Source organism: Hippocampus bargibanti, linkage group LG18 (assembly GCF_051943395.1).
Source record: "Hippocampus bargibanti isolate YZ-2025 linkage group LG18, ASM5194339v1, whole genome shotgun sequence".
Taxonomy (NCBI): Eukaryota; Metazoa; Chordata; class Actinopteri; order Syngnathiformes; family Syngnathidae; genus Hippocampus; species Hippocampus bargibanti.
Window position 1 is genome coordinate 7,200,025 of NC_142751.1, and position 24,042 is coordinate 7,224,066.

The 24,042-nt window shown below is 41.5% G+C and overlaps 2 protein-coding genes across 4 annotated transcripts; both read right to left on the reverse strand.

Annotated features, from left to right (window-relative positions):
* Window positions 1-610: 610 nt before the first annotated feature.
* Window positions 611-7,438, reverse strand: LOC148884416 (glutamine synthetase-like). Its single transcript, XM_089019730.1, has 7 exons — window positions 7,345-7,438; window positions 6,791-6,962; window positions 6,373-6,534; window positions 6,148-6,294; window positions 2,137-2,264; window positions 1,833-2,032; window positions 611-955 (listed from the first exon to the last, which is right to left on the reverse strand). Exons 2-7 carry the CDS (start codon window positions 6,954-6,956, stop codon window positions 628-630), a joined length of 1,131 nt encoding a protein of 376 aa, XP_088875856.1. The 5' UTR covers window positions 6,957-6,962; window positions 7,345-7,438; the 3' UTR covers window positions 611-627.
* On the reverse strand, window positions 7,345-22,472 carry mamdc4 (MAM domain containing 4). Of its 3 annotated transcripts, XR_016118192.1 has the most exons (30): window positions 22,320-22,472; window positions 21,179-21,262; window positions 20,933-21,094; window positions 19,472-19,597; window positions 19,132-19,365; window positions 18,774-18,899; window positions 17,481-17,630; window positions 17,246-17,349; window positions 16,987-17,142; window positions 16,425-16,515; window positions 16,032-16,145; window positions 15,487-15,579; window positions 15,261-15,398; window positions 15,033-15,172; window positions 14,710-14,818; window positions 14,532-14,636; window positions 14,293-14,427; window positions 13,844-13,971; window positions 13,533-13,749; window positions 12,403-12,540; window positions 12,207-12,334; window positions 11,264-11,354; window positions 10,992-11,141; window positions 10,748-10,873; window positions 10,244-10,368; window positions 10,064-10,169; window positions 9,753-9,952; window positions 9,563-9,628; window positions 7,553-9,478; window positions 7,345-7,444 (listed from the first exon to the last, which is right to left on the reverse strand). XR_016118192.1 is itself a non-coding variant. In XM_089019726.1 (29 exons), the coding sequence occupies exons 1-29, from the start codon at window positions 22,432-22,434 to the stop codon at window positions 9,449-9,451; spliced, it is 3,684 nt and encodes a 1,227-aa protein (XP_088875852.1). In that variant the 5' UTR covers window positions 22,435-22,472; the 3' UTR covers window positions 7,368-9,448. The 3 variants fall into 3 exon arrangements, 2 of the variants coding, with proteins under 2 accessions (XP_088875852.1, XP_088875851.1); XM_089019726.1 differs by having other exon boundaries at window positions 7,368-9,478; window positions 15,261-15,395; XM_089019725.1 differs by having other exon boundaries at window positions 7,368-9,478.
* Between the last annotated feature and the right edge of the window lie 1,570 nt (window positions 22,473-24,042).

Here is a 24,042-nt window from a genome sequence, read left to right on the forward strand (position 1 = left end):
CCTCATCATTGATTCTTCGTGCGAAGAGTTGAATATGTGTTAAGTTTCAAGATCAAGAATGATAATTTGCTCAGAGAAAACATCTGCACATCACAGAGAGTACATCGGAATCAGAAAACCTTTATTCGTCCCACAATGGGGACATTTGCAACCAAGGAAATGTTCAGATACTGTATGTACTTGTGTAAAACATTGACCCTTTAGTAAAACTCTTGGTCCCAATTTACCCCAGTTGTAAAATGAAGCAGGACTGGAACCATCAAAAAGTCTATGGCACAGTTCTGCCGCAACGTCCAGGGGGAAGGTAATCATCCGTCAACTATAAAATGTCTTCTCTGACTGCGACCCCTCATAAAAATCCATCCAAACATGTTTTTTTCCCCCTAGATGAACAAAGAAAGAATATGTACTCATTGTCAGTGTGTGCATTCCACCCGTTCACACGCAATTTAATTTTTATTGAAGGTGATGTAAGGTTATGAATGTGATTATGGAAGATTCCGAAATTCACAAAGGCTCATTCTATCAAGTGGCAATACATAAACACATAATTTATAGACTCACAACCAACTCCATTTTGAAAGAACACTATGAGAAGACACAATAGAAGAAGTCTTGCCATCATATTTATTTGCCCTTTGTTTCATTATCATCATCGTCATAATCATGATCATGAAGCAGGCAGGTGCGTGCGATGGCCTCGGTCACAACGTATGGGTCGCAGTTGGCTGCGGGGCGACGGTCCTCAAAGTACCCTTTATTTTCTTGACACACCTGATGAGGAATACAGACGCTGGCATTTTTGTTTGCAATCCCAACAGAGAAGTCTTTCACGTTGGAAGTCTCGTGACGACCCGTGAGACGTCTCTCGTTGTCCTGACCGCCATGTGGGTCGTAGACTTTAATATGCTCTGCGTGTCTTTTGCTCAGCTTCGCGATGGCCTCTTCAATGTATCTGTCAATCACAATTAAAGGAGAGAAAAGGTGATTAATTGTTGCGAGTGCTTATAGCACAGGTGTCAAAGTCAAGTCCTGGGGAGCCAAATCTGGCCAAACCACATCATTTTATTCGGCCCAAACTTGTAAATTTCCATGATGCTTGCTGAAGCCCGAACCAAAATTTTAAATCGTCACATTTAAACCACAATAAAAGTGATTATTCTTGACTTCAGACTTGAAAACTAGTCATTCATTAATTTGTTGTGCATTCTGTATGTAATATGTGGAGGAGATGAAGCATTCTAATGGTTTCCCCATATTTATAACGGCCCAAGAGAGGAATAAAAGAGTTTGCCACCCCTGGCTTATACAGTAGTGTACCTATATATTTTTCCTTTTATCTGCCAAAAATCTTGACTCATCTCAATGCTGCTTATTTTTCGCTGCCTTTTTACCATCGGCGGACCGTGAAGGCCTCTAAAGCCTTCTCTGCTGCCCTAAAAATATCTGAATCACGGATTGATGTTAATGATATTTTGTCCATGAATTTGTATAAAATAATTCCACATTGTCTTTCAGCTTCCATTCATTACTTTTCCACTGCTGCGCAGCTTCCAGGTGTGCGTTTTCATATTTAATCTTTTAACCAATCACATTTCAGCCATCTTTTGTTGCCAGAGTTCTGGACATCATTAAGAAAGGTCGGTTAGTTACTTCCTGGCTAACAGTACCCTCTAATGGACCTGTAGTAAATCACAACACACTATTTTCAGTCTGGATTGATACAGATGTAGCACCACTGAAGGCCTAGCGATGACATACACGCCCCACCACTTCTTTTGACCCTAATCTGAATGATATCATACAGTAATTGGGGAGAGCTGTTTACTTACTGCATTCCTCCTTCTTCCCTCATCTTTTTGGTGCTGACATTGGTGTGGCAACCAGAGCCATTCCAGTTCCCCTCGATAGGTTTGGGGTCCAGTGTTGCAACAACCCCAAAATCTTCGCATACACGGTGCAACAAGAAACGTGCGACCCACAGTTGATCACCAATGTCAATGCCTTCGCAGGGGCCGACCTGGAACTCCCACTGAAGTCGAAAAGTTGAAAAAAGTTCAAATGACAATGAAGTTCTGTGGGTATGGGAGATAACTCATCACCACGGAAACACCAATTGTTTTTTTCAACACTTGCCTGAGATGGCATAGCCTCAGCATTTGTTCCAAAAATCTTGATCCCAGCATAGAGACATGCCTTATAGTGACACTCGACAATGTCTCGTCCAATAGATTTGTCTGCGCCCACTCCACAGTAATAGGGTCCTTAAAAAAGTAATACTAACGTTTTTTTCATGCCAATGTTGCTCTTCAATGATGTGAACAGTGTAAGGTGCTTTGGATCAGGAGGGTCACGGTTCGAGTCCTGCTGCAGAGCAATAAAATTTTCAAATAATTTTGAGAGATGTGTAACGGAGTTGTGCACTTAGATTATTAAATTATGAAGGAAGTGACGCAACGGCGCACAGTGTGGCACTATGTCCCGCCCATAGTTTCCAGAACAATCTTGGGGAGATTCAGGGTGAGTCGCAATTTTCTGTTGGTCTTGATTAACGCGCATTTTCATGACAATATCTTATTTTGTTTCCCCTTTTGTACTGTCTAGTGTTATCTAATTAGTTCCCTTATTCATTTCGAGTCCAGATTACTTTTTGTGTCATTATTTACTTCACGTTTTGTCAAGTGGAACTTTGGAGCGCATGTGCTTCATAGTGCTTTTCTATTGCGCAGTTAATCACAAGACGAAACCCATGCGACTTCACCCATCCCTTCTGCCATACTGTGTTGCAGGTAATAATTGCTTCATTTCGTTTTTATTGAACAATATTTAGTTTCTTGTGTCGTGTTTCATTTGCCCGTGAGTGTCCGTGGCGGGTGGCGCCATTACAAGCGCACCGCGTGTTCTGACGAGACTCCGCCCATGATGCATTCAGGGACATCTTGTAAATAACAGTGAACTTGTGTTGTATTCTCTTTTTCTGTAATTAACCACTATACAATCACACGTTGTTAATTCTGTTTTGTTATCTACAATGTTTTGCATTTGAGAACAATCTTGGGGAGATTCAGGTTAATCACAAGACGAAACCCATGCGACTTCACCCATCCCTTCTGCCATACTGTGTTGCAGAAATAAAAGAAATAAAAAGACACATCCACGCGTCTCGTCTTCATTAATACGGCAGCATCGTGGAGATGAAGACAGTCACTGTTGTGACACCCGTCACATTGGTGCCGTGACCCGGATTCACAAGTGACTCTCCACTTCGGACCGGGACCGCGATGCTGCACAATGAAGACGCTGTGCAGTCCCATCACTCGGTGGACGGTGTGTCGACCCCCGTTTTGGAAATACATGTAGTGTGTTAATTGTCTGACCTGCTGTTTTGCAATTAGTGTGTTTTTTTTCATGTACGTGTTTTCATGTGTTAAGTCTAAGAATGAGCTCCTTACATTTAACCAGTAGCACACCTTTGAATGAGTGTGTTGCTAGAAGTAGAGGCTTCCCAACCGTGTAACAGTTGTGTAGTGTAATCCAGAGTGGTGTAGGTTGTACAGAGGGGAATGGGCAGGTTCAAGCTGAGGCCACTTATGTTAGTGGGGACAGAGTTCCTTCCCAGACCCAGTGCAGTGCATCTACGACGAGCGCACAGACAACTGATACACCAGCAACAGATACCTTTCTCCAGTCTGTCACAGTTATGTAGTGCTATGCAGGGTGATGTAGTTTGTACAGAGGGGAATGGGCAGGTGCGAGCTGAGGCCACTTATGTTAGTGGGGACAGAGTTCCTTCCCAGACCCAGTACAGTGCATCTCCGACGAGCACACAGACCCTGACACACCGGCGACAGATCCCTTACTCCAGTCACCTGACGTAGTTGGTCAGATGAGTGACATAATTAGACAGCATTTTTGTACATCCTTGCCCGATAACCTTGTCTATTTTGCCTGTTGGTCTTTCTGTTGTCTTCCGTGTGTATGTTGCCTCACTTCTGCATAATTTAAGGGGGGTGTATGTAACGGAGTTGTGCGCTTAGATTATTAAATTATGAAGGAAGTGACGCAACGGCGCACAGTGTGGCACTATGTCCCGCCCATAGTTTCCAGAACAATCTTGGGGAGATTCAGGGTGAGTCGCAATTTTCTGTTGGTCTTGATTAACGCGCATTTTCATGACAATATCTTATTTTGTTTCCCCTTTTGTACTGTCTAGTGTTATCTAATTAGTTCCCTTATTCATTTCGAGTCCAGATTACTTTTTGTGTCATTATTTACTTCACGTTTTGTCGAGTGGAACTTTGGAGCGCATGTGCTTCATAGTGCTTTTCTATTGCGCAGTTAATCACAAGACGAAACCCATGCGACTTCACCCATCCCTTCTGCCATACTGTGTTGCAGGTAATAATTGTTTCATTTCGTTTTTATTGAACAATATTTAGTTTCTTGTGTCGTGTTTCATTTGCCCGTGAGTGTCCGTGGCGGGTGGCGCCATTACAAGCGCACCGCGTGTTCTGCCGAGTCTCCGCCCATGATGCGTTCAGGGACATCTTGTAAATAACAGGGAACTTGTGTTGTATTCTCTTTTTCTGTAAATAACCACTATACAATCACACGTTAATTCTGTTTTGTTATCTACAATGTTTTGCATTTGAGAACAATCTTGGGGAGATTCAGGTTAATCACAAGACGAAACCCATGCGACTTCACCCATCCCTTCTGCCATACTGTGTTGCAGAAATAAAAAATAAAAAGACACATCCACGCGTCTCGTCTTCATTAATACGGCAGCATCGTGGAGATGAAGACAGTCACTGTTGTGACACCCGTCACAGATGCTACTTTGTAACTTGGATAGCTTCTAATTGGCTTGCCTTGTGCCACAGCTTCTTTTTCATGTGATTTGCTTTTGAGAATTGCAAACTCCCTTTGGTGTCTTCTTCTTTTCCTTTCGGCTTTTCCCTTCAGGGGTCGCCACAGCAAATCAGTGTCCTCCATCTCACCCAGTTTTGTGCATCCTTTTTTCTCTCATCAGCTACCTTCATCTCCTCTTTGACATTAAACCTCCTATTCAGTCTTCCTCTCTGTCTCCTGCCTGGCAGTTCAAGGCTCGGCATCCTTCTCCCAATATAGTCACTCTCTCTCCTCTGGACATGTCCAAACAATCTCTGTCTGGCCTCTCTGACTTTCTCTCCAAAGCCTCTAATATGAGTTGTCCCTCTGATATACTCATTCCTGATCCTATCCAACCTGGTCACTCCCAAAGAAAACCTTAACATCTTCAGTTCTGCTCCCTCCAGTTCTGCTTCGTGTCTTTTCTTCAGTGGCACTGTCTCCAGTCCAAACATCATGGCTGGTCTCACCACCGTTTTATACCCTTCTATCACACATCACACCTGACATTTTTCTGCAGCCGTTCAAGCCTGCCTGGACACGCTTCTTCACCTCCCTCAAACTCCCTCTGGTGTCGGGAATGAAATGTATTCGACCGTTCACTGCCATTCCCGAATTTTATTCTGGAATTGAAAATATGACGTGGAGCGCCAGTCCCGAATTTGTTCGGGTTTTGTTTTTTCTTGCGGGGCAGGGGGTGCCGATAAAGCACTGGCAATGTATTTCCCTCCCACGAGGGGGCAGCACTTGCCTTTTGTAAGGCTGCCCCCACTTGCATCTCGTATTACTCCAGACCCTAATAACTTAGAAATGAACTCTTTTTTTCTGATGAAAAAAGATAGTGCAAGGTTGCATTGAATGTTTATGTAGTCTGAAACTCAATATTCTGTGGGTCCTACAATTTGAGTGAAAATGACAAAAAAAACTCTGGCACTGGACTGAATGAGTTCAGAAAAAGAAAAAAAGTGTTCCAGGGGTGAAATTATCAGTGTGGCGTGGCGACAACTTACCCTTGTCGTTTCCCACACTATATTTTGATGAGCTGAAATCTTCACTATTGGAATCATTAATGTAAAAAGTATTTATATTTTTTTAGATTGGATATTGCAGGAATTGGAGTTGTTTATGTTGCTGGCTTTCACGCAGCCGGAGAAATACAGTTGTACTCAATGACCCATTGTGTTTTCACAGGGGGCAGTGGGTAACTTTTGTCAGGTTACTGATCATGCTTCAATCACGTCTTTTTGACATACCTACCTTGGGGTGCAGGGAATCCATTTTGAGGCCAACCAAACGGACGGCCATTTTCCCCATTTAGCGTATATTCCTGCTCAATTCCAAACCATATGTGGTGCTCTTTCACTTGGTCCATCACTTTCTTGCAGGTTATGCGATGGTTTGTTTCTAAATAAAACATACAAACGCAGTGCATATTTCCTGCTTGGATATGGAGAATTACAAATATGAGGTTTAAAAAAATACCTGCTGGAAGGCGGTTGAACTTGAGAACTTCACAAAGGACTAGTTTGTTGGGGTCAAGAGTAAATGGATCTCTAAACATACACACTGGGATGAGGTACATGTCACTATTGGAGCCCTCAGATTGGTATGTACCTGACCCATCAAAATTCCATTCAGGAATATCTACCAGTAATCAGATTCAGCGATAAATCAGATTAACAACAGTGTTAACTCAAATAAATCAAATAAAGTCATTGATTAATCATACCATCATTCAATTTCTCCATTAGAGATCAAAACACTTACCATCTCCTCTTTGACAACATTAATTAATTGCAGGAATAATCTCTCACTTAAAATACCCTTTAACCAAAAATAAATAAAGAAAAACAATATTGTGGCGACATTGACTGTCATTAAAACAGCATATTTATAATACCTTGTAAACTTTTTGGTTCAGTCGCCAGTGTGCGGGTTTTGTTGCGAAGCACCTCCCCGGTTCCATCAATCCAGATGTAAGTCACCTGGCTTTTGCCTCCTTGAGGAAGCCTTATATAAAGCTCGCGCACTGCCTTGTTAAGACAAGAGCTGTTTGGTGATGTCATATTTATCTGGAAAAAAGGTTTTTTATCCTCATATGCATTTTATAACTTGGTGCAAATGCAATGTATCACTTTTTTGTCTTGATGAAAGAAGATCGGTTCAGAATGTTCACGAGTCACTTAACCACAGCTGTTCATTATTTTGCAAAAAACAGAACGAAATGCATATCTTTAGGTTGGTATGATTCATTATAATTATACCATTTTAGCGGTTAAATAGTTTAGCTATAAATACTCGTACTTGTCATAACCCATCAAGGGGGGAAAATCATCGTTACTTCTATAGCCTTCTGACATCTTTTTTCCCCTTCTGATAGGAGACTCAAATATATTGCATTGATTGTATTCTATCGTCATACTGCATACATTTTATAGACAGTAGGCAACTTACTTGGTTGGAGGTGACTTCAGCTACCGACAGACAGCTCTCAATCAGCACAGGGCTAAACCTGCTTTTGGTATTTATCTCTCCGCAAATGATCTGCAGTCATCTGGTTCAACATAGTGTGACATCACAGACAGACATAAGTGTGTGTGTGTACAACATTTGAGAATTTTTAAAAGACATCCATCCATTTTGTGATCTGCTTTATCCTCACAGAGGTCGCGGTGCGTGCTGCAGCCTATCCCAGCTGTCTTCAGGCAGTAGACAGGGGACACCCTGAAGTGGTTGCCAGCGAATCGCAGGATATAATATAAATGTCATTGAAATATAACTTCTTGAAATACAGATATTTTTCCCAAATCCGTTGACTAAAATGAAGACAAAGCAATTGTATATTTAGGATTTTAGCAATGAGCAGAAAAAAAGAACAAAATAACTTCCAGTAGGCATGCGAAAATAAACTAATCATTCATCACACGTTTATCTTAGATGACCAAAAGATCTCATGACAAACAATACCACCGCCCATGACAGGTGCCCCTGCTGACATTAGCGGATGATTTGAGTTGTTCAGATGAGTCAAGGCTTCCAGCTCAGTAACCTTAATTAAATCAAGTATAATGATGGAAAGTCAACAAGTAAGCCAAATACCACATTAAGACATCAGCAACTTCGCCAAACTTGATTCTGCACCAATGATTCTTCCGATATGTATGTACAGTGTACCCTAACCAAACTAAGGAGCCCCCAAAATATTATTTCAGGCCCAACCCCAACAACGCCGCAAATTGAAAATACTGTTTCCATATATGCTGTCGAACTCATGGTTTCGTTGGGCATGTTCATGCAGAAATGGAGCGGACCTGCTTTTGGTTTAAGAAAATCCCATTGACCTCGAATCATTTCAAGAAATCCAAGCTGAGGAGCTCAAATGTATGAGATGTTTTTACAGTGATGAAAAAATGAGTATTTTTTTCTTCTTCCTGGCAATGCTTTACGTTGCATGCAGCGACCACAAGATTGGATTTTGTGTTTTACACCAGCAGCAATACGGTGCCAATAAAAAACCGTGTTGGAGCGAGCTCAAGAGTTCGATGGATACCGGCATGATCATGAAGGCTCTAAATAAAAACCCACTAATGGGGCAAAAGTTTATTTAGTCTTTTTTTGGAATCAGCGTGATACTTGTGTTGTCATGCCCTTTGATAAAAACCAGCCATCCATCCAGTCATCGATTTTTTTTCATCGGTTTATCCTCACAATTGTCATGGTTGCCAGCGAATCGCAGGGTACACACCTCAACTCTCAACTCAACTGAACTGTGTTTCTGGAGCACTTTCAAACAGACAATGCTGCATACAAAGTGGTGGACATGGACAACTATCATACACACAATGACAAACAACCTGTGATTGGCTGGCAACCAGTTCAAGGTGTCCCTCAACTACTGCCCGAAGACAGCCAAGGATAGGCTCCAACAAGCCCCACAAGCCCCGTGGGGATCAGGAGATCAGAACATGGACGGTGAGTTATTTTTGGCTCATCCCTTAAAAAGACACGTAAATACTTTTCAATGCTCATAAATTTAATCTATTCATTAGTTCCACAGGTTGAAGCATGTAAACTATCCTTCCAAAACCTGCTTCTTGACAAGTATTCGTTCTTTTCTTTCCCCGATAGGTCACTCTATCAATTTAGAATTGCCCGTGTTAAAGAGCTTTGTCATTCTGATCCTTCCAGGTGGATGCCCATGAACATAGTTCTCAGCCTTATGAACTCTTTTGCGCTTTCAGCTACTAGTCCATAACGTCATTAAGGTGTTCCTATGTCATTCCAGGCTTAAAGAAGCAGGTGCTTTCTATCTTTAAAAGAGCTCCAATAGATTTCCAGCCAGGAAACATAACCTCGCCCTACTTGGACCTCCATCGGTCCGGCTGCTGACATCACTATATTTGTGTGTGTGTGTGTGTGTGTGTGTGTGTGTATATATGTGAGTGTCTGTCTGTACGTGTGTGATGTAAGGTCGACACAAGCAGTTCTTCTGCTGTGATATCGCCTAAATTTCACAAGGCCACCAATAGGCGGTGGGGACCATTTTTCCCCCTCTTGATCAGGCCACCTCTCTCTCTCTGGAAGAGACCTGCACACACAATAGAGTATTGTGACCAAGTGAACAGTGCACATACAGTATTGCAAAGACGCATTTGTAGCTCGAGACACTCACAGAAACATTGTTGAACCCAGCTGCCACTGGGTGGGTTTGTGCAGGTGTGACTCTGACGTGGTCTCCCTGTTTATACAAGGAACATGAACGAATCAACGGAAATCGAAGAAGGATGGATGGATGGATGGATGGATGGATGGATGGAGCTTTACAGAGTGAGACCATTTTAGGGTTCCATTACCAAACTTACTGAAAGATCTGCTTCATAGTTGTAGTTACGGAAACCAGTGTGACCTTCGGGAGATGGTGACGATGACGGGTCAGTCAAAGCCTCGACCTTCATTTTAGTCCGCAGATAGTAAATGAAGAGGGCAACCAAGGTGCCAATCAGCAGGAGGACCACAATGACTGAGGCTGCAATCCCTCCTGCGCTGCTAGGCTTGCTTGATGCTGCAGAGGAAATGTGATGATTTTTTTTTTTGCAATCATTTTGGGTTGAAAATTAAACATGCACACATGCACAACTCTGACTTGTGCTAAACAATCTGCAATATGGCTTACATAATGCTCCATCTGTGACTTTTTTAGCACAGTTGACCCCAACGGTGTACTCAATGTCATCCAGGGCCAAGACACCCAAGGCACCCTTGATTCCTTCAAACACAATCTGGCAAAGTAACGGAATGGATAGCTATTTGTGTCACAACAGGGCCGAAAATGTATACAACATGAGTGACTAACTTGGTATTCTTCGGTGGAAACAATGTCAATGTCGTAGCGTCTCCATGGTCCCCATAGTTGGTTGACCTCGAGCTGCTCATTGAGAAGACCTTTGGACAATGTCCATACCTTCAGTTGGCTGCCCGCTACAAAATGGGGAGAAAAAAACACAAAGCCTGTTATAAAGCAAGTCTCAAGACTAGAATCAATTCCATGAATATATTAGCCACCCGAATTAGCATACTCAGAATAGAAATGGAAGCATCAGATTTGTAAAGATAATTTCAGTGTTTCAAAGAAGAACATTTATGCCTGCTAATTCTGTTAAAATCAAGTTAAAACATCTATCCATCTTCCAGACCACTTTATCCTCATTAGGGTCGCGGGGTTGCTGGAGCCTATTCGAGCCGTCCTCTGGCACGAGGCGGGCGACACCCTGAATTGGTTGCCAGCCGGAGGTCACACCGAGACAAACAACAATTCATGCTTACTCTTATTAAGTTATTTTCAAAATTTGGTTCTTACCTGAATATTGTTTGTAGAGCCAGAATTTCAGACAAGTGCCTTTGGTTGGGGGCAGGTGAGGGCTCATCAGTTGAGCCTTCTGATTGGTCGCTGTCCGGTTGCTATTGGGAATGAACAGGAAGTGACCTGCAAAACAGAGATCTTAGGATTCTCATTGTGAAATGGAGCTGTGCTGGCCCAGTCCTTTGATTAATATTTGTGAGGAAATATATAAATATGACCGATATTTGGTTCCGCTCTTGACCTTTCTCCGTTCCAAGACTGTGATCTTCTGACGGTGTAAAATAGTGCAACTCTTTTTCGTGACTTGTCAACACCCAATCAAGTTGGTCTCGCATGATATCTTGCGTGTTACTCCATGCACACATTCCTTTCTCCAGACTACACTTTGAACCTAAGACAACACCAACACAAGCATCTGTTTGTAGCATGAAAACCAGACAAAGAAAACAGTTTCCATTTCGCGAAACCTGGAATCAAGAGCTCCAAAACGTATGGGCTGATGAACCCACCAACCTTGATTTTCACATGGATGAGCAGAAAGGAAAATATCATCAATCGCGACATGAGTGTCTTTGCCACCTCTTCCCATGACCTCAAACTGCAGCTGGCAACACATAAGCAATATAAAAATGGCAAAAATGATCAGATGCATTCATATGGAGGTCCTAAAGTGACATGGAGGAACTCACACTCTTTGCTCAAATAACAACTGGACTAAATTGTGTCATCAACCAACTAAACAAATATAAAGCAAGGATTATTGTTTGTAGTTTTGATGAGAACGTTTCTCACTGGGACAAGAATGGTGAATTGTTAGGAAGAGAAACTGTTCTTGTAACCGCAACTTGTTAAGAATGTTATATTTCATTGTTAGTCTTGTGTATGGCACTAATTTATTTGAGATTCTGCTGTTTCCGATAGACCATCAATGCACTAATTGGCTTCGTGAGGGCCTCAGAGTGTTTGGTGAGGAGTCCAAAAAGCTTGGCCTAAAGACAAGTTTGCCCAAGACAAAACTGTCGGTGATGGACCTGACCAACCATCTTTTGTATTCAATGGCACCCATGCCCACGTTATCTGCACCTTTACATCTCGACTCGACAGTAATTAACAATGGAGAGCTCAAGACGGAGGCCTGATTCAATTTTGAAAAAGACGCTTTGCTCCTCTCCTCTTTCATCTAGAACTGTTTTATACAACAAAGATGGTGGAGGAAATGCTTAGGGTTGTATTTTGTGTTGTGTCACATTATTTGTTATTTTGTTGTTGTTTTGACTTCAAGATGGTGCCACAAGCTGCATTTATAGTAGGTCCTGTATTTTGTTTTTCGACTTCTTATTTTCATCACTTTCCTGCTGTGAAATGTAAATGTATCCAATGCAAGACTGATACAGGCTAATCCAATCCAATATATTCCCCCAAACACTTCAATGATTTTAATACCACCACATTCTACCTGCCAGTCCATAAGATTGCTGGAGATGTTGCCATATCCATGGCGCCAAACGTCTCCTTGGTACAGATCGTTGGTAAAGATCTTGACTCTATCACCCTCCGTTGGCTTCATATACACCGACAGAGAACCTGCAAAAAAATGGTGTGATATCGTTTCTGAATCTGTCTGTCACTCACGTTGCGTTCGGGTAACTCACCAGGATTCTCGCTTCCCATGTGATACCAGAAATTCAGACACTCAGTGTGAGCTTTTCCAATACGAAAAGGTGATGTGAGGGTGGTGATAGCCCCAGCGGGAAGAACGCTTCTTCCAGTATTAACCATCATGTAGGAACCTAGCATAAACACAAAGCAAAATATCATACACTGTCTTTCATTAAAGGACAACCGGCGTCACTTTTTTGTTTCCTAACTGACATCAGAAAAACGTTTTATGGCATCTAAAATACCCAAAACACGCAGTACGATATTTTTATTCACATGCAAAACACCAATAAAGGACTTAAAGTGTCCAAAATCTGCAAAAAAATTGAGCTGCGAATTGGCCACTTTCAGATAGTGCCGCCCTCAGTTTGTGACGTCACGCCAAGACGTCTTGCATTGCTAGAGAATCAAAGCAATGGCTTCAGATTCTGAGAAGATGCTTTCTTGTTACACATCCAGTTATGAATATGATTCAAATAGTTCTGAAGAACAAAGCATACATGTTTGCAATCGATTAAATAATTTATTCTGTGTCATTTTGAGGCATCAGGGGTGGGAAATGTCGCAACAAGGGAGGCAGAAAATGGCGACAAAGCCGTGCAGGGAATTAGTCAGCCCGTTTCCACAGGCTGATAAATTCCTTCCATGGAGCTTGGTCGCCCTCTTATGGCAGCTTTTTGGTGCAACACGAGGTTTTCAGACCAAACAAGTACAGCAAAATACATTGACGTGATGGAAGGACTGCTACAATGTGTCTTTTTTTCGGTCAGGGGCGTTGCTTTAGTGACGTCACGTACGGACTCGTCACTAACTCAAAAACAAGACTTCCTGAATATTCAGTGCGAGCCTTTAAACGTAAAATATAGCGGTGGAATCTTTGTAAAATACGCTCAGTAGAAGTCATTTGAAGCCATTTTACAAATTATGGACACAACTTGTCCGGAGACATCGGCTGTCCTTTAAGTGTTTATCTTTTTGCCAATTCACTGCAATCCAAAGTACATATTGTTGCTATGCTCTATATTGTCATTTCTTGATGAAGCCAAACAGCCACGACTATGAATGTAGTTAATGTACAATATATACGTCTATATATGTGTATAAACAAACACATTTTTATTACCCAGTTCTGTCTGCAGAGTGTGATCGGTTTTGGGTGCCGTCACTATTGGAGTTTGTCCGTTGCTAAGGACCCAGTAAACATGACCAGAACTGCTGTAACCACACTGTTGGCCCTCAAAAGAACACAACCTTGGCAATGAGCAGGGTTTGGCCACCAGCGCCACATCATCTATAGCCACCTGGCCATCAAAACCCGAGCGTACAGCTTCAAACATCAACTGTGGGTAGAGTCAATAAATAACAAGGTGACATCATTTAAAAAGTGACTTATCACGAGTAATCATTTTTCAAGATGCTGGTGTTGCAGCGTACCTGATATGTGGTGAATTGGTGTGGCACTGGACAGTGAGCTTCATGCCACATGTTGCCATGAGCTCCACTTCGGGTCCACAGCAACTTCTCATAACCATTTTTATCAAATAACTTTACATTGAGACTCCCTAAGAGATGAAAAAGCCATTTTGATCATTTCGAGGCTCTTTGTGACATAATGCACCAATAATATGCGCTTTATACGCCCGAAATAAAAAAATATATATTTTCAGTAAAAGTATATACTATGTATTTTTTTCAACCTGAGTTATTTTTTTTACATATCACCGGTTTTTAGAGTGACAGGTTGACCATGCATTCAACATTTTTTGTCAATGTAAGATTTTTCTGTTTCTTTCATTATTTTGCTGCAGTGAAATGTCAATTTCTCCATTGAGACTAATAAATCTAATTTAATAATCTAATCCAGTCCTGGCTCAGTACCTCACCAATGTTTGGCCCGTAGATTTTGTAGAAGAAGGTAAAGCAGTGCTCGGTATGACTTGGTACGAGTGGCAATGACAGTAAACGTCCAAAAGCACCACGCAGTGAGGAACTCCACATGTTCACGACAAGACTTTTACCTATGAAAAGAGGGATTCTATGAAAGCGCACCTGGGAGGTGAAAGAATTATTAAAATAAATAAAAAAAACAGTATCATCCTCTTGCACCGTTAAATGTGCATACCAAACCAGATGGTGTGGTCCATTCCATTAACCAGTGTCCAGTCAAAGTTGTCACTGTTGTCCTGGTGCCACCCACATAGTCCATCCTCAAAGTTACACGTCAGCGCTTCCCGATAACCATGCAAAACAAAAATGGGTTATGAACCAATATGTTTGAGGCTTTTTAAATGATAGGTTACCTGTTGAATACGAGGGAAAATAGCTGGCATGGCAACCAGTGAAGTGAACGTTTTTGACTTGAATCTTGGCCCAAGGATGCAGTTTCACAGCACGAGATTCAAATGCCAACTGATGGAGAAAGGAGATGAAGATGAGCCAAGGCGAAAAGTCTTTCAAACAATTTCATTCTTTTTCATACATACGGAGTCAAATAACCCTTTTTGGGGTTACAATGCATTTTAGGTTCAACCAGATACTTCACTCGAAAGCCAAGTACACTGAACCTTTTGTGAGTAGGGCATTTACTTTCATTTTTTTTACCACTACATATAAAAACAAGCACCTGAAAGCGATGTTTCCTGGCTCCGATGGCAACCACTGCCGGTTGCCATGCTGCCTCCTCCGTTCCAGTTTTGCCACTAAACTCCCATAGTTTCGGCTGCACACCCAACAGGCTGTCTATTACCCTGACTGATAGGTCACCTGCAGTCACACGAGTCAAATGATTGATGCTTGTATACCGTGAAGGCGGGGGGGCTCATAAATCATCATGGTGAATTCATGATCGTACCAATGTGAGCTGGATTTCCAGTAAGTGCAAAATCAAATTGTAAGTTACAAGCGGGGCCAGATGGCCCCAGTAGAGGCGTGCGGGTCTGTGCCTCAGTCAGCTGCTGGCCTGGGGCCTCAGTCACATATAAATAATCTTCTGCCAAATATAAAAACAAACATGTTTATAAGTATGGATGTTTTACGTGAAAAATGCGAATAAACCAATGATCAGTGTCCATCTGTACCTTTTGCTGTGGAATTTTGGTGAAGTGCCCAACCTTGACTCCCAATGCTTGTGTCTGTCCAGCCTGAGCTGCCTTTACTGTATGAGAAGTCTCCTGTGACAAAGACAATCATCTTAGCATCATAATTCTATGAATATGGATTACTTTTTTCCATTTTATGAGTCCGGATCATAACCACCAATTCACGATGACATGCTTGTAAAAATCGAATCAATTATAAAAAAATATATATTAAATAAATAATATAAATTATTAAATAAAATTAATTATTTTGGTAATGTAGCAGGAAGGCCATCGTGGATATTCAAACCTCAGAAGTATGAGCCCAGACATGTTCAGCACAAGGCTCCCGTGTGCGCTTTTTTTCATACTTTTCATTGAGATGGAAATAAAAAGAATCTAAGAATCCCATGCGTGCGGACGCAATTATCTGCATACCATATTTGTGCAATAAAAGGACGCAGGACTGTTCCTGCTCAAGGACAGGTTTGTTGGAGGGCAAGACACTGTGTTTAGACCAGTTGATACACGTTTCATAAACTCACCGCACGCGGCTTCATCCTGTGCTCCCTCACAGTCATTTTCAAAGTCACACATCTTTTCAGGCACGGTGCAAGGGTCCTTGGGAGATTTAGGAAATTTCTCCAACCACATACTTTCTGATAAAACAAAGTGGTGTTAGGTCACTCCGGAAGTCGTCAACAAAAAGATTATATTGGATTGGATTGGATATGCCTTTATTAGTCTCACAGTGGAGACATTTACACTTCCCAGCAGCAAAGTGATGAAAGGAATGAAAGTAGAAAAAACAAAATACATGAGCTGCTGGATATTTCTTAATACAATTGGATTACGTAGACCGATAAAAATGACATTTGTCACCATTGTTGTTAAAGCGCTATATAAATCAATATGTATTGTATTCTATATTGTATTACCATTTGATCGGCGGCATTCAGGGGACAACACAATGTTGTCAATAGCGACACCTCCGTATGCAAGTTCTCTGATAGCCGCCATGATCAGAATCTTGAAGATGAGAGGACAATGAAAGTGTCAATATTGAAGAAAAGTTTTCAATAAAGAAAAAATAAATAAAACTGGGTGCTCTGGCCACCCTGTATGGAGTTTGCATGTTCTCCCCGGGCCCGCGTGGGTTTTCTCCGGGTTCTCCGTTTTCCTCCCACATTCCAAAAACATGCATAGCATGCTGATTGAACACTACAAATTGACCCTAGGTATGATTGCGATCATGAATGGTCGTTCATTTCTGGGTGTGCTGCGATTGGCTGGAAAACGATTCAGGGTGTCCCCTGCCTACTGTCCAAAGACAGCTGTGATAGGCTCAAGCACCCCCTGCGAGCCTAGTGAGGAATAAGCGGTTCAGAAGATGAATGAGAAAAAAACGTTGTCTACAAACGTTCCCCCCCCAAAAAAAACAAACAAACAAACAAACAACAACAAAAAAAAATGTGTTTTGTGTGTGTGATCAACACTTACTTGAAATGTGGAGTTATTGACAATTTCCACTTCAGCCTTGACCCAAACATCACCCAAAGCTCCAACCCGTTTCCATGCTACTGAAATGCTCTTATCAGCCACCAGCACAGTCAGTCCGCCAGACCTCGGTCCAAACTGGTGTGTGTACATGACCATCTACAGCAGGAAGTGAACGGTTTCACAAATCACACAAACGTAAATAGTACACCCCCACAACGCCCAGCAAAAAAAATCAATTGAAGAGAAGATGTGGGGTTGCCTTGCACGGATGAGTACTGTTGGTGGGTTCTAGCGGAGGACTTTGGAATGCAGCCCAATCCTTTCTCAGCCCACCATCAGGAACAGTGACATACAAGAAGTGACCTGCCATACACATTAACTTCAATATAACTTTAATTCATTTCATTTTCATTTTCAAATTAATTCATTTTCATTTAGTACATGACATTGTGCTGCAAAAATGTCGTTGAAAAAACAATTATAATTAGTCGTACCCGATACGCTGTTTTTGGAATAATCCCGTCCTGGTCCTTTCAAAGGATCTGAGATGTTTTCTTGACTGGTCCTTACCCATTTGAGATCGGACAATGACCTGAGGTCCCAATCACACACATCATTCTCAAAATCACAGCGCCGATATCCCTCTGCACACACATGCACATGCACCCATGTACACACGCGTACACACACACACACACACACACACACACACACACACACGCACACACACACACGCACACACGCACACACACGCACACACACACACACAATTATATCAATAAGTTTTAACATTTACCATATTTTCCGGTCCATAATGCACACCTAAAAGCCTTAATTTTCTTTAAAAGATGACCCTGCGCCTTGTACGCAGGTGCGCCTTATATGTGAACAATATTGAGCCACCCACTCAATTCCCCCCTGTAAAAGACGTCATGCGTAACCCCAGCCTCTATTGTAGCGCCTTATAATGTGATGTGCCTTATATTTGGAAAACTTTGATATAGTTCTATATTACACAAGTAACATCCGATTTACGACCGGCTTGATTTACGACCACCGGTACTTACGACCATGACCTCTAGACCCTATTTTTCAAATTTTAATTTGACGCCTGGCACCGCAACGTGTTAGCAGGCAAGCAACGCGTACGACAATTTTGACCAGCCAGCCAGCATCTCACTCTCGCACAGACGGCACCAGAGGGGGGAGTTTGCGAGTAATTTAGCCTCTGAGTCTCTATTCAACATTTTAAATGGATTTCGATTTACGACCATTTTGACTTACGACTGTTTGGTCGGAACGGAACTCAGTCATGTCACCTGTATTTGGAAAACTTTTTTTCATTCATTGAAGGTGCACCGTATAGTCCGGTGCACCTTGTATATGAAAAAAATACATTTTAATACACTATTAATTGGGGTGCGCCTTATACTGCGGAAAATACGGTACATCGTTGCTCTCGCGCAATACAATTTCCTCGGTCATTATGGAGAAAGCTCAGGTTATGTGGACAGACAAGTGAATGTTTATTTTCAAACCGAGAAATGGTTTCAAAGATATGGCTGCCTTTACAACTGCTCCTGTATTTTGTTTTTGTACTTCTTTTCCTTTACTCTTCCTTTCGTAAATTTGCTGCAGTGAAATGTAAATGTCTCCACTGTGAGACTAATAAAGGCTAATCTAATCTAATCTAATCTAAAAGGCAAAGGCAGGAGACTCGTTTCTTTAAAAATGATACGCAACATTGGAATGTCCATTTGGGATGTCCTTTATTTGTGTTTACTCACCACAGTTTTCCTCATCGGTCCAGTCGCCACAGTCATCCGTGCCATCACATACTTGACGTTGGGCGACACAGCCGCCGCGTTTACACTGCAGCATTTCAGCTGGACACTCATTCGCAGATAGTGGCACTGGAGAAATAAGGAAGGGGCAACAACAAACAAATAAAATCATATACTAGATTGTAAATATTGTCCGTGTGGCGGTAATTTCACATTTCTTTGTGTTTTTTTTTTTTTGCGGTGTGCTGTAAAGCCAGAGCAGCCCCGCCCACAGTGAACAATTGCAAGGGTGGCCATTTATATATGACCACACCGTAGTCAAATCTCGACAATACTGCACATATTTCATTAGGGTGCTCACGGGGCAAAGCGCAGTCCAAAAATTCCAACTGGTCCACTGCAACATCTCCTCTCCTCCCCTCGAGGCGGTTCGAGTGAAGATGGATCTGAAAGGGCGCGGCGATACGGCCCAGAAAGACGGTGGCCTCCCTCCATCCTCGAAAGCTGGTGGTTTCAGGCCGCCACACGACGGCCATTTCGGTGTCTTGCTGGACGACAGATGCCAAGAGTGGAGAGGAGCCGAGTCCTGTTTGACCTATGGTGATGTCACATCCATACCGAAACTGTGAGGTTACCCTATCGCACCCCACTATAATGCACTCAAAATGCCTACCGCTCTGAAAGAACTACCAATTGCTTACCTGAATCCCACAGGAAATATCGAAGACGAAGACGACATGTTGGTGAGGCCTCTTGCATCTTTGGTGACACAAGGACTGCAGTTTTGAACCCTTCGGACTTCACCTCTGTCACACCCAAAAACCAACCTAGATGGAAAGTGCACATTAAATCATTCTCACATAAAACTTTTATGATAGTTCATACAATGCTGTGTTATTTCAGAATTCAGTCACTTTTGTTTTTATTGACTTTACCATTAATTGGAAAATGGATTAACAATATTACGGGAAATCACATCAGACTACATTTTTGAGAAGACAATGTAAAAGTGAAAGCTTAGGGTGATACGGTGTGAATCTGAACCTCCAAACCTCAAAATTACCGTATTTTCCGCACACCCAAAAGTCTTAATTTTCTTTAAAAGAGGACCCTGTGTCTTATACGCGGGTGTGACTTTTAATGAAGTAATATTGAGTGACAACAGGTCTGGCAACTACTGTCAGCAGCCACCGACTAAATTTCCCCCTGTAGAATAAATAGTGCGTAACCCCAGCCTCTACTGTAGCGCCTTATAATGCGGTGTGCCTTATATTTCGGAAACATATCTATTTACATACTATATTTGGGAAACTTTTGTCATTCATTGAAGGTACGCCTTATACTCCGGTACGCCTTACATATGGAAAATACAGTAATCAGCAGTTCAAAAGTTTCTTTTAATAGTTTGCTGCTGTGAAATGTAAATTTCTCCACTGCGAGACTAATAAAGGCAAATCCAATCCAAACAGACAAGACACATGTTCCAAAATATTGTGGAGCAACAATTATCCTCACAAGGGTCGCCCCGCTTACTGCGCAAAATGTCCCAGATGTTCTTGGGCAGTAAGCGGGGAATACACTGTCACCAGTTGATTGCAGGGGAAATAAATAAATACAACCATTCATGCTCAAATCACTCTTAGGGACTATTTGGAGTGCACAATTAACCTGCCACACATATTTATCAATGTGGGAGGAAACCAGAGTACCCGGTGAAAACCAATGTTTACTTCATCTTCATCATTCTAACGTCTTTGTCACGACAAGTTGGAACATGGTGCGGAGCTTTATTTTTTTCTGAAGTTCCACTGATATAATCTACAGGTGTCAAAGTCAAAGCCCAGGGGGCAAATCTGGCCCGCAAACATCATTTTATTTGGCCAGCAAAAACAAGTAAACTTGTAAAATTCCATGATGCTTGATAAAGTCTGAAACAAAATGTCAAATTGTCCCATGTAAACCACAATAACAGTCATTATTTTTTTACTTCAAATTTGAAAACAAGTTATTCATTAATTTTTTTGTGCTCTATGTATAATATGTGGAGGGGATTACCCATTTTAATGGCTTCCACAAATTCATAACGGCCCCCGAGAGGAAACCGCAACTACAATGTGGCCCACGGCAAAAAATGAGTTTGACAGCCTTGATATAATCCGTACCTGAGGCAGTTCCAGTGGTAAAGTCAGAGGATGGCCCACTTCCCATCAGCGTGTCACCTCTCTGACGCCATTCCCAACTGTATGCTGCATTCAAGGACTGGTCCTTCCATCCACATATTCCTGAGTCCTCAAAGTCACACTGGAAACCCTTCCCTCTGTAACCTTGGAAGGAATAAACAGACTAATTGCACTTATTTCAATGTAACATATTGTTACATTAGGAGATTTTAGGGACAAGAACCGTACCACAGTCCTGTTCATCACCGCAATCCAAACAGTCACACACAAAGTCGCATCGCCTCTCTGGGCTGAGACATGGATGGGAGGCAGCTGAAAAAAAAGGAAGAGGATAGCATTCATTCAACTGGATCTGCAGCCCATGCTGAAAATTGGACAGTCGCTTTACGCATGTTTTTTTTAATTGTTCAAATTACCTTGAAGGGTCAATGTTAGTATATATTTTAATCAAGGAGTTGCTTCGGTTTGTAAAATCAATAATGCATTTGCATTCTGCTTCATTCATTCATTCAGCCAGGTCTTATCTAATTTAATGACTGTCAGCATTTATGGCACAGTTCTTTGCAGCCGGCTCAAAGGTCACAGGGAAAGTAATCAAGCTAATGGGGGTAAAATGCCAATTGTCCATTCAAAGGTCTCTAAATCAGAATTGTTGGAGACCACTTTGGACAAAAATCTATCGTCAGAACCTTTTTGAATTGTTTTTAAACTTATATGTGATGACTGAAACATAATTAAAAGTTTCATGAGGTTTTTTATCTTTTATAGCATAGAATAGTTCTTTCCAAATAGATATTGTTCTTTCCAAAGCAATAAAATTAATTTTGCTGATATGCTAACAATGCGTAAATAACTTAAAACTGTGTTTGTAAAAGTGCAGTACATTAAAAGAACATCACCACACCGCGAAGAGACCTGTTTATATTATTGATCATCGCTATAGTTTACATTGCTAAGCCTGAAAAAAATAATACTTTACAATACAATACAATACAATACAATACAATACAATACAATGCAATACAATACATATTGATTTATATTGCACTTTAATAACAGCCGAATCGGTAACAAAGCACTAAACATGGACAACTCTCATATTTGATTAGATCAGATAAACCTCCAGGAAATAAAGCAATCACAAAGATAGTAGAAAGCACGAGGGAGTAAAACTAAGATCAAGTCTGATGTTTAGTACTACTAAAACTAGACAAATATCTGTATATGTCCCTTCAAGCATGATCATCAGCACCAAGTTAAACACTTTGATTTGATGTTGATGAAATACTTAACATCATTTTTCATTCCCGCAAATAAAAGTCATATACAGTAAATTCACTTTCTGAACTATTTAGCGTACTTGACTTACCAAAGTGCAGAAAGAAAGCCAATATGAGGGCTGTGGTTCTGTTATGTACAATCATTATCTCCTTCCACCACATCTTGGCAGCTCGGGGCACAGTCTGACAGGTTCTGACTGACATCTCCTGAAGCCGACTTTTGTCTCATTGTCATTATGTTCCTTCTTAAAAGATAAGAAATGGACTTTAAGTTCTCCCGGCATGCAATTCAATCATAAACATATTAGGGCACAGTGACAAATGAATGGGTCAAGATTTCACAAGTGGCACATGTTGCTCTCCAGATTTATTATGGGCACAAATCTCCAGTTAATGTTGGCAATTGCAGAATTTTCCTGAACCATTGTTTCTCAAACATGGACTATATATGAAGCCTATGTGCAGGGTGGACCCACCTTGACTCTTCCAGCTGTGCTCCGACAGCCCAAGTTGTTAAAAGACGGGCCACCAACAAGACAGATGACCAACAAGCTCCATCTCCGGGCTTGATCCAGAGGAGGGTCCCAGTCATGCATGTCCACGTGAGAGAAACTTTTGTTCGTTGAAAGACCTTGTCAGAGGCATTAGACCCCCGACAACAACAGTGAATAATGTTTTGCCAAACTTTCTTTTTTGCAGCGTTCCTAGTTTAAAGTCACGAAACATATATAAATATCAGACAAAGATTAAATGAATGTCTTTTCTTAATGGGTATTTTTTTTCCCTTGGTTGGGTCATAATTTACATTAGTGATCCCAAACCTCAGGGCCGTGGACCGGTACCAGTCTGTGGGTCATTTGGTACTGGGCTGCAGAGAAAGAATACATATACAGTGATACCTTGGCTTATGAACTCAATTGGTTCCCAGACAGTGTAAGGTGAAACGTGTGTATCCCAAATATTAATTTCCCATAGAAAACCATTCAAATGAAAATAATCCGTTCCCAGGTCCTCATAAAACCCAATTTTCTAAGTCTTCAAACTACACAAAATATACCTTATTTTATGTATAATAAATGTGCTATGGTATTATAATTGAAGAAATAAGCTGTACTATATAATAACGTTGTTTTATTTACCTTTGTGATGGTCGTTGATGGATTGATGGAATGGAGTGGCCGGTTTCATCAGCATTAAACACTTGAGGAATATAGCCTTCTTTCACCATCTTGAGGAATGATCCCTTGGAGGTGCTTTCTCTGCGATAATTTTACCTTTTTCCTCAACATTTGTGTTCTGTTTAGCTGGGTTGATATCTTTTTGCATCAAGTGTACAGATGGCTTGTGCGGGTTATTTGTGGAGCCTGATTGATGGGATATTTAAACCTTCCAGTCTACACTCTGCTTTTGAACTATCAAAAGTTGAAACAAGTCCAAATTTCACTGTTTTCTATCCATTTTCTCACCATTTCACTTTTTTTCACTTTTGTTTTTTGTTTCAAGCTCAGTCGTCTCCCTTTCGTGTGTGTGTGTTTTCTCACTCTCTCTGTCGTCTGCCTGTCTCTTTAATGTTTACTCCCCCCCCCCCCCCGCCTGACTGCTGCATTCTTGACCAATCACGTGGCTTTAACGAAGACTGGGCGCGGGGAATAGAGGACAAAACAGTCAGCCACCATTTTCTTGTTGAACGGGCTCGTTTGCAAACGACACATCACGCATTGTGGCAGCTCGGTGTGTATCCCGAAAAATAGTTTGCATGCCAAGGTAAGATTGTCATAAATGTAATGTTCGTAAACCAAAAAGTGCGTAAGC

What these genes read in the sequence shown, in the direction of transcription:
- mamdc4 (XM_089019725.1), bottom strand. Translation starts at nt 22,434, where the DNA reads ATGTCAGTCAGAACCTGTCAGACTGTGCCCCGAGCTGCCAAGATGTGG. An exon ending in TACCACTGGAACTGCCTCAG is followed by an intron (nt 19,598 to 20,932) that starts GTACGGATTATA and finishes CTTTCCATCTAG; the next exon opens with GTTGGTTTTTGGGTGTGACA. An exon ending in CAGTCTTGGAACGGAGAAAG is followed by an intron (nt 10,874 to 10,991) that starts GTCAAGAGCGGA and finishes TCTGTTTTGCAG; the next exon opens with GTCACTTCCTGTTCATTCCC.
- LOC148884416 (XM_089019730.1), bottom strand. Translation starts at nt 6,956, where the DNA reads ATGACATCACCAAACAGCTCTTGTCTTAACAAGGCAGTGCGCGAGCTT. An exon ending in CTGAGGCTATGCCATCTCAG is followed by an intron (nt 2,033 to 2,136) that starts GCAAGTGTTGAA and finishes TTTCGACTTCAG; the next exon opens with TGGGAGTTCCAGGTCGGCCC. An exon ending in AGGGAAGAAGGAGGAATGCA is followed by an intron (nt 956 to 1,832) that starts GTAAGTAAACAG and finishes TGTGATTGACAG; the next exon opens with ATACATTGAAGAGGCCATCG.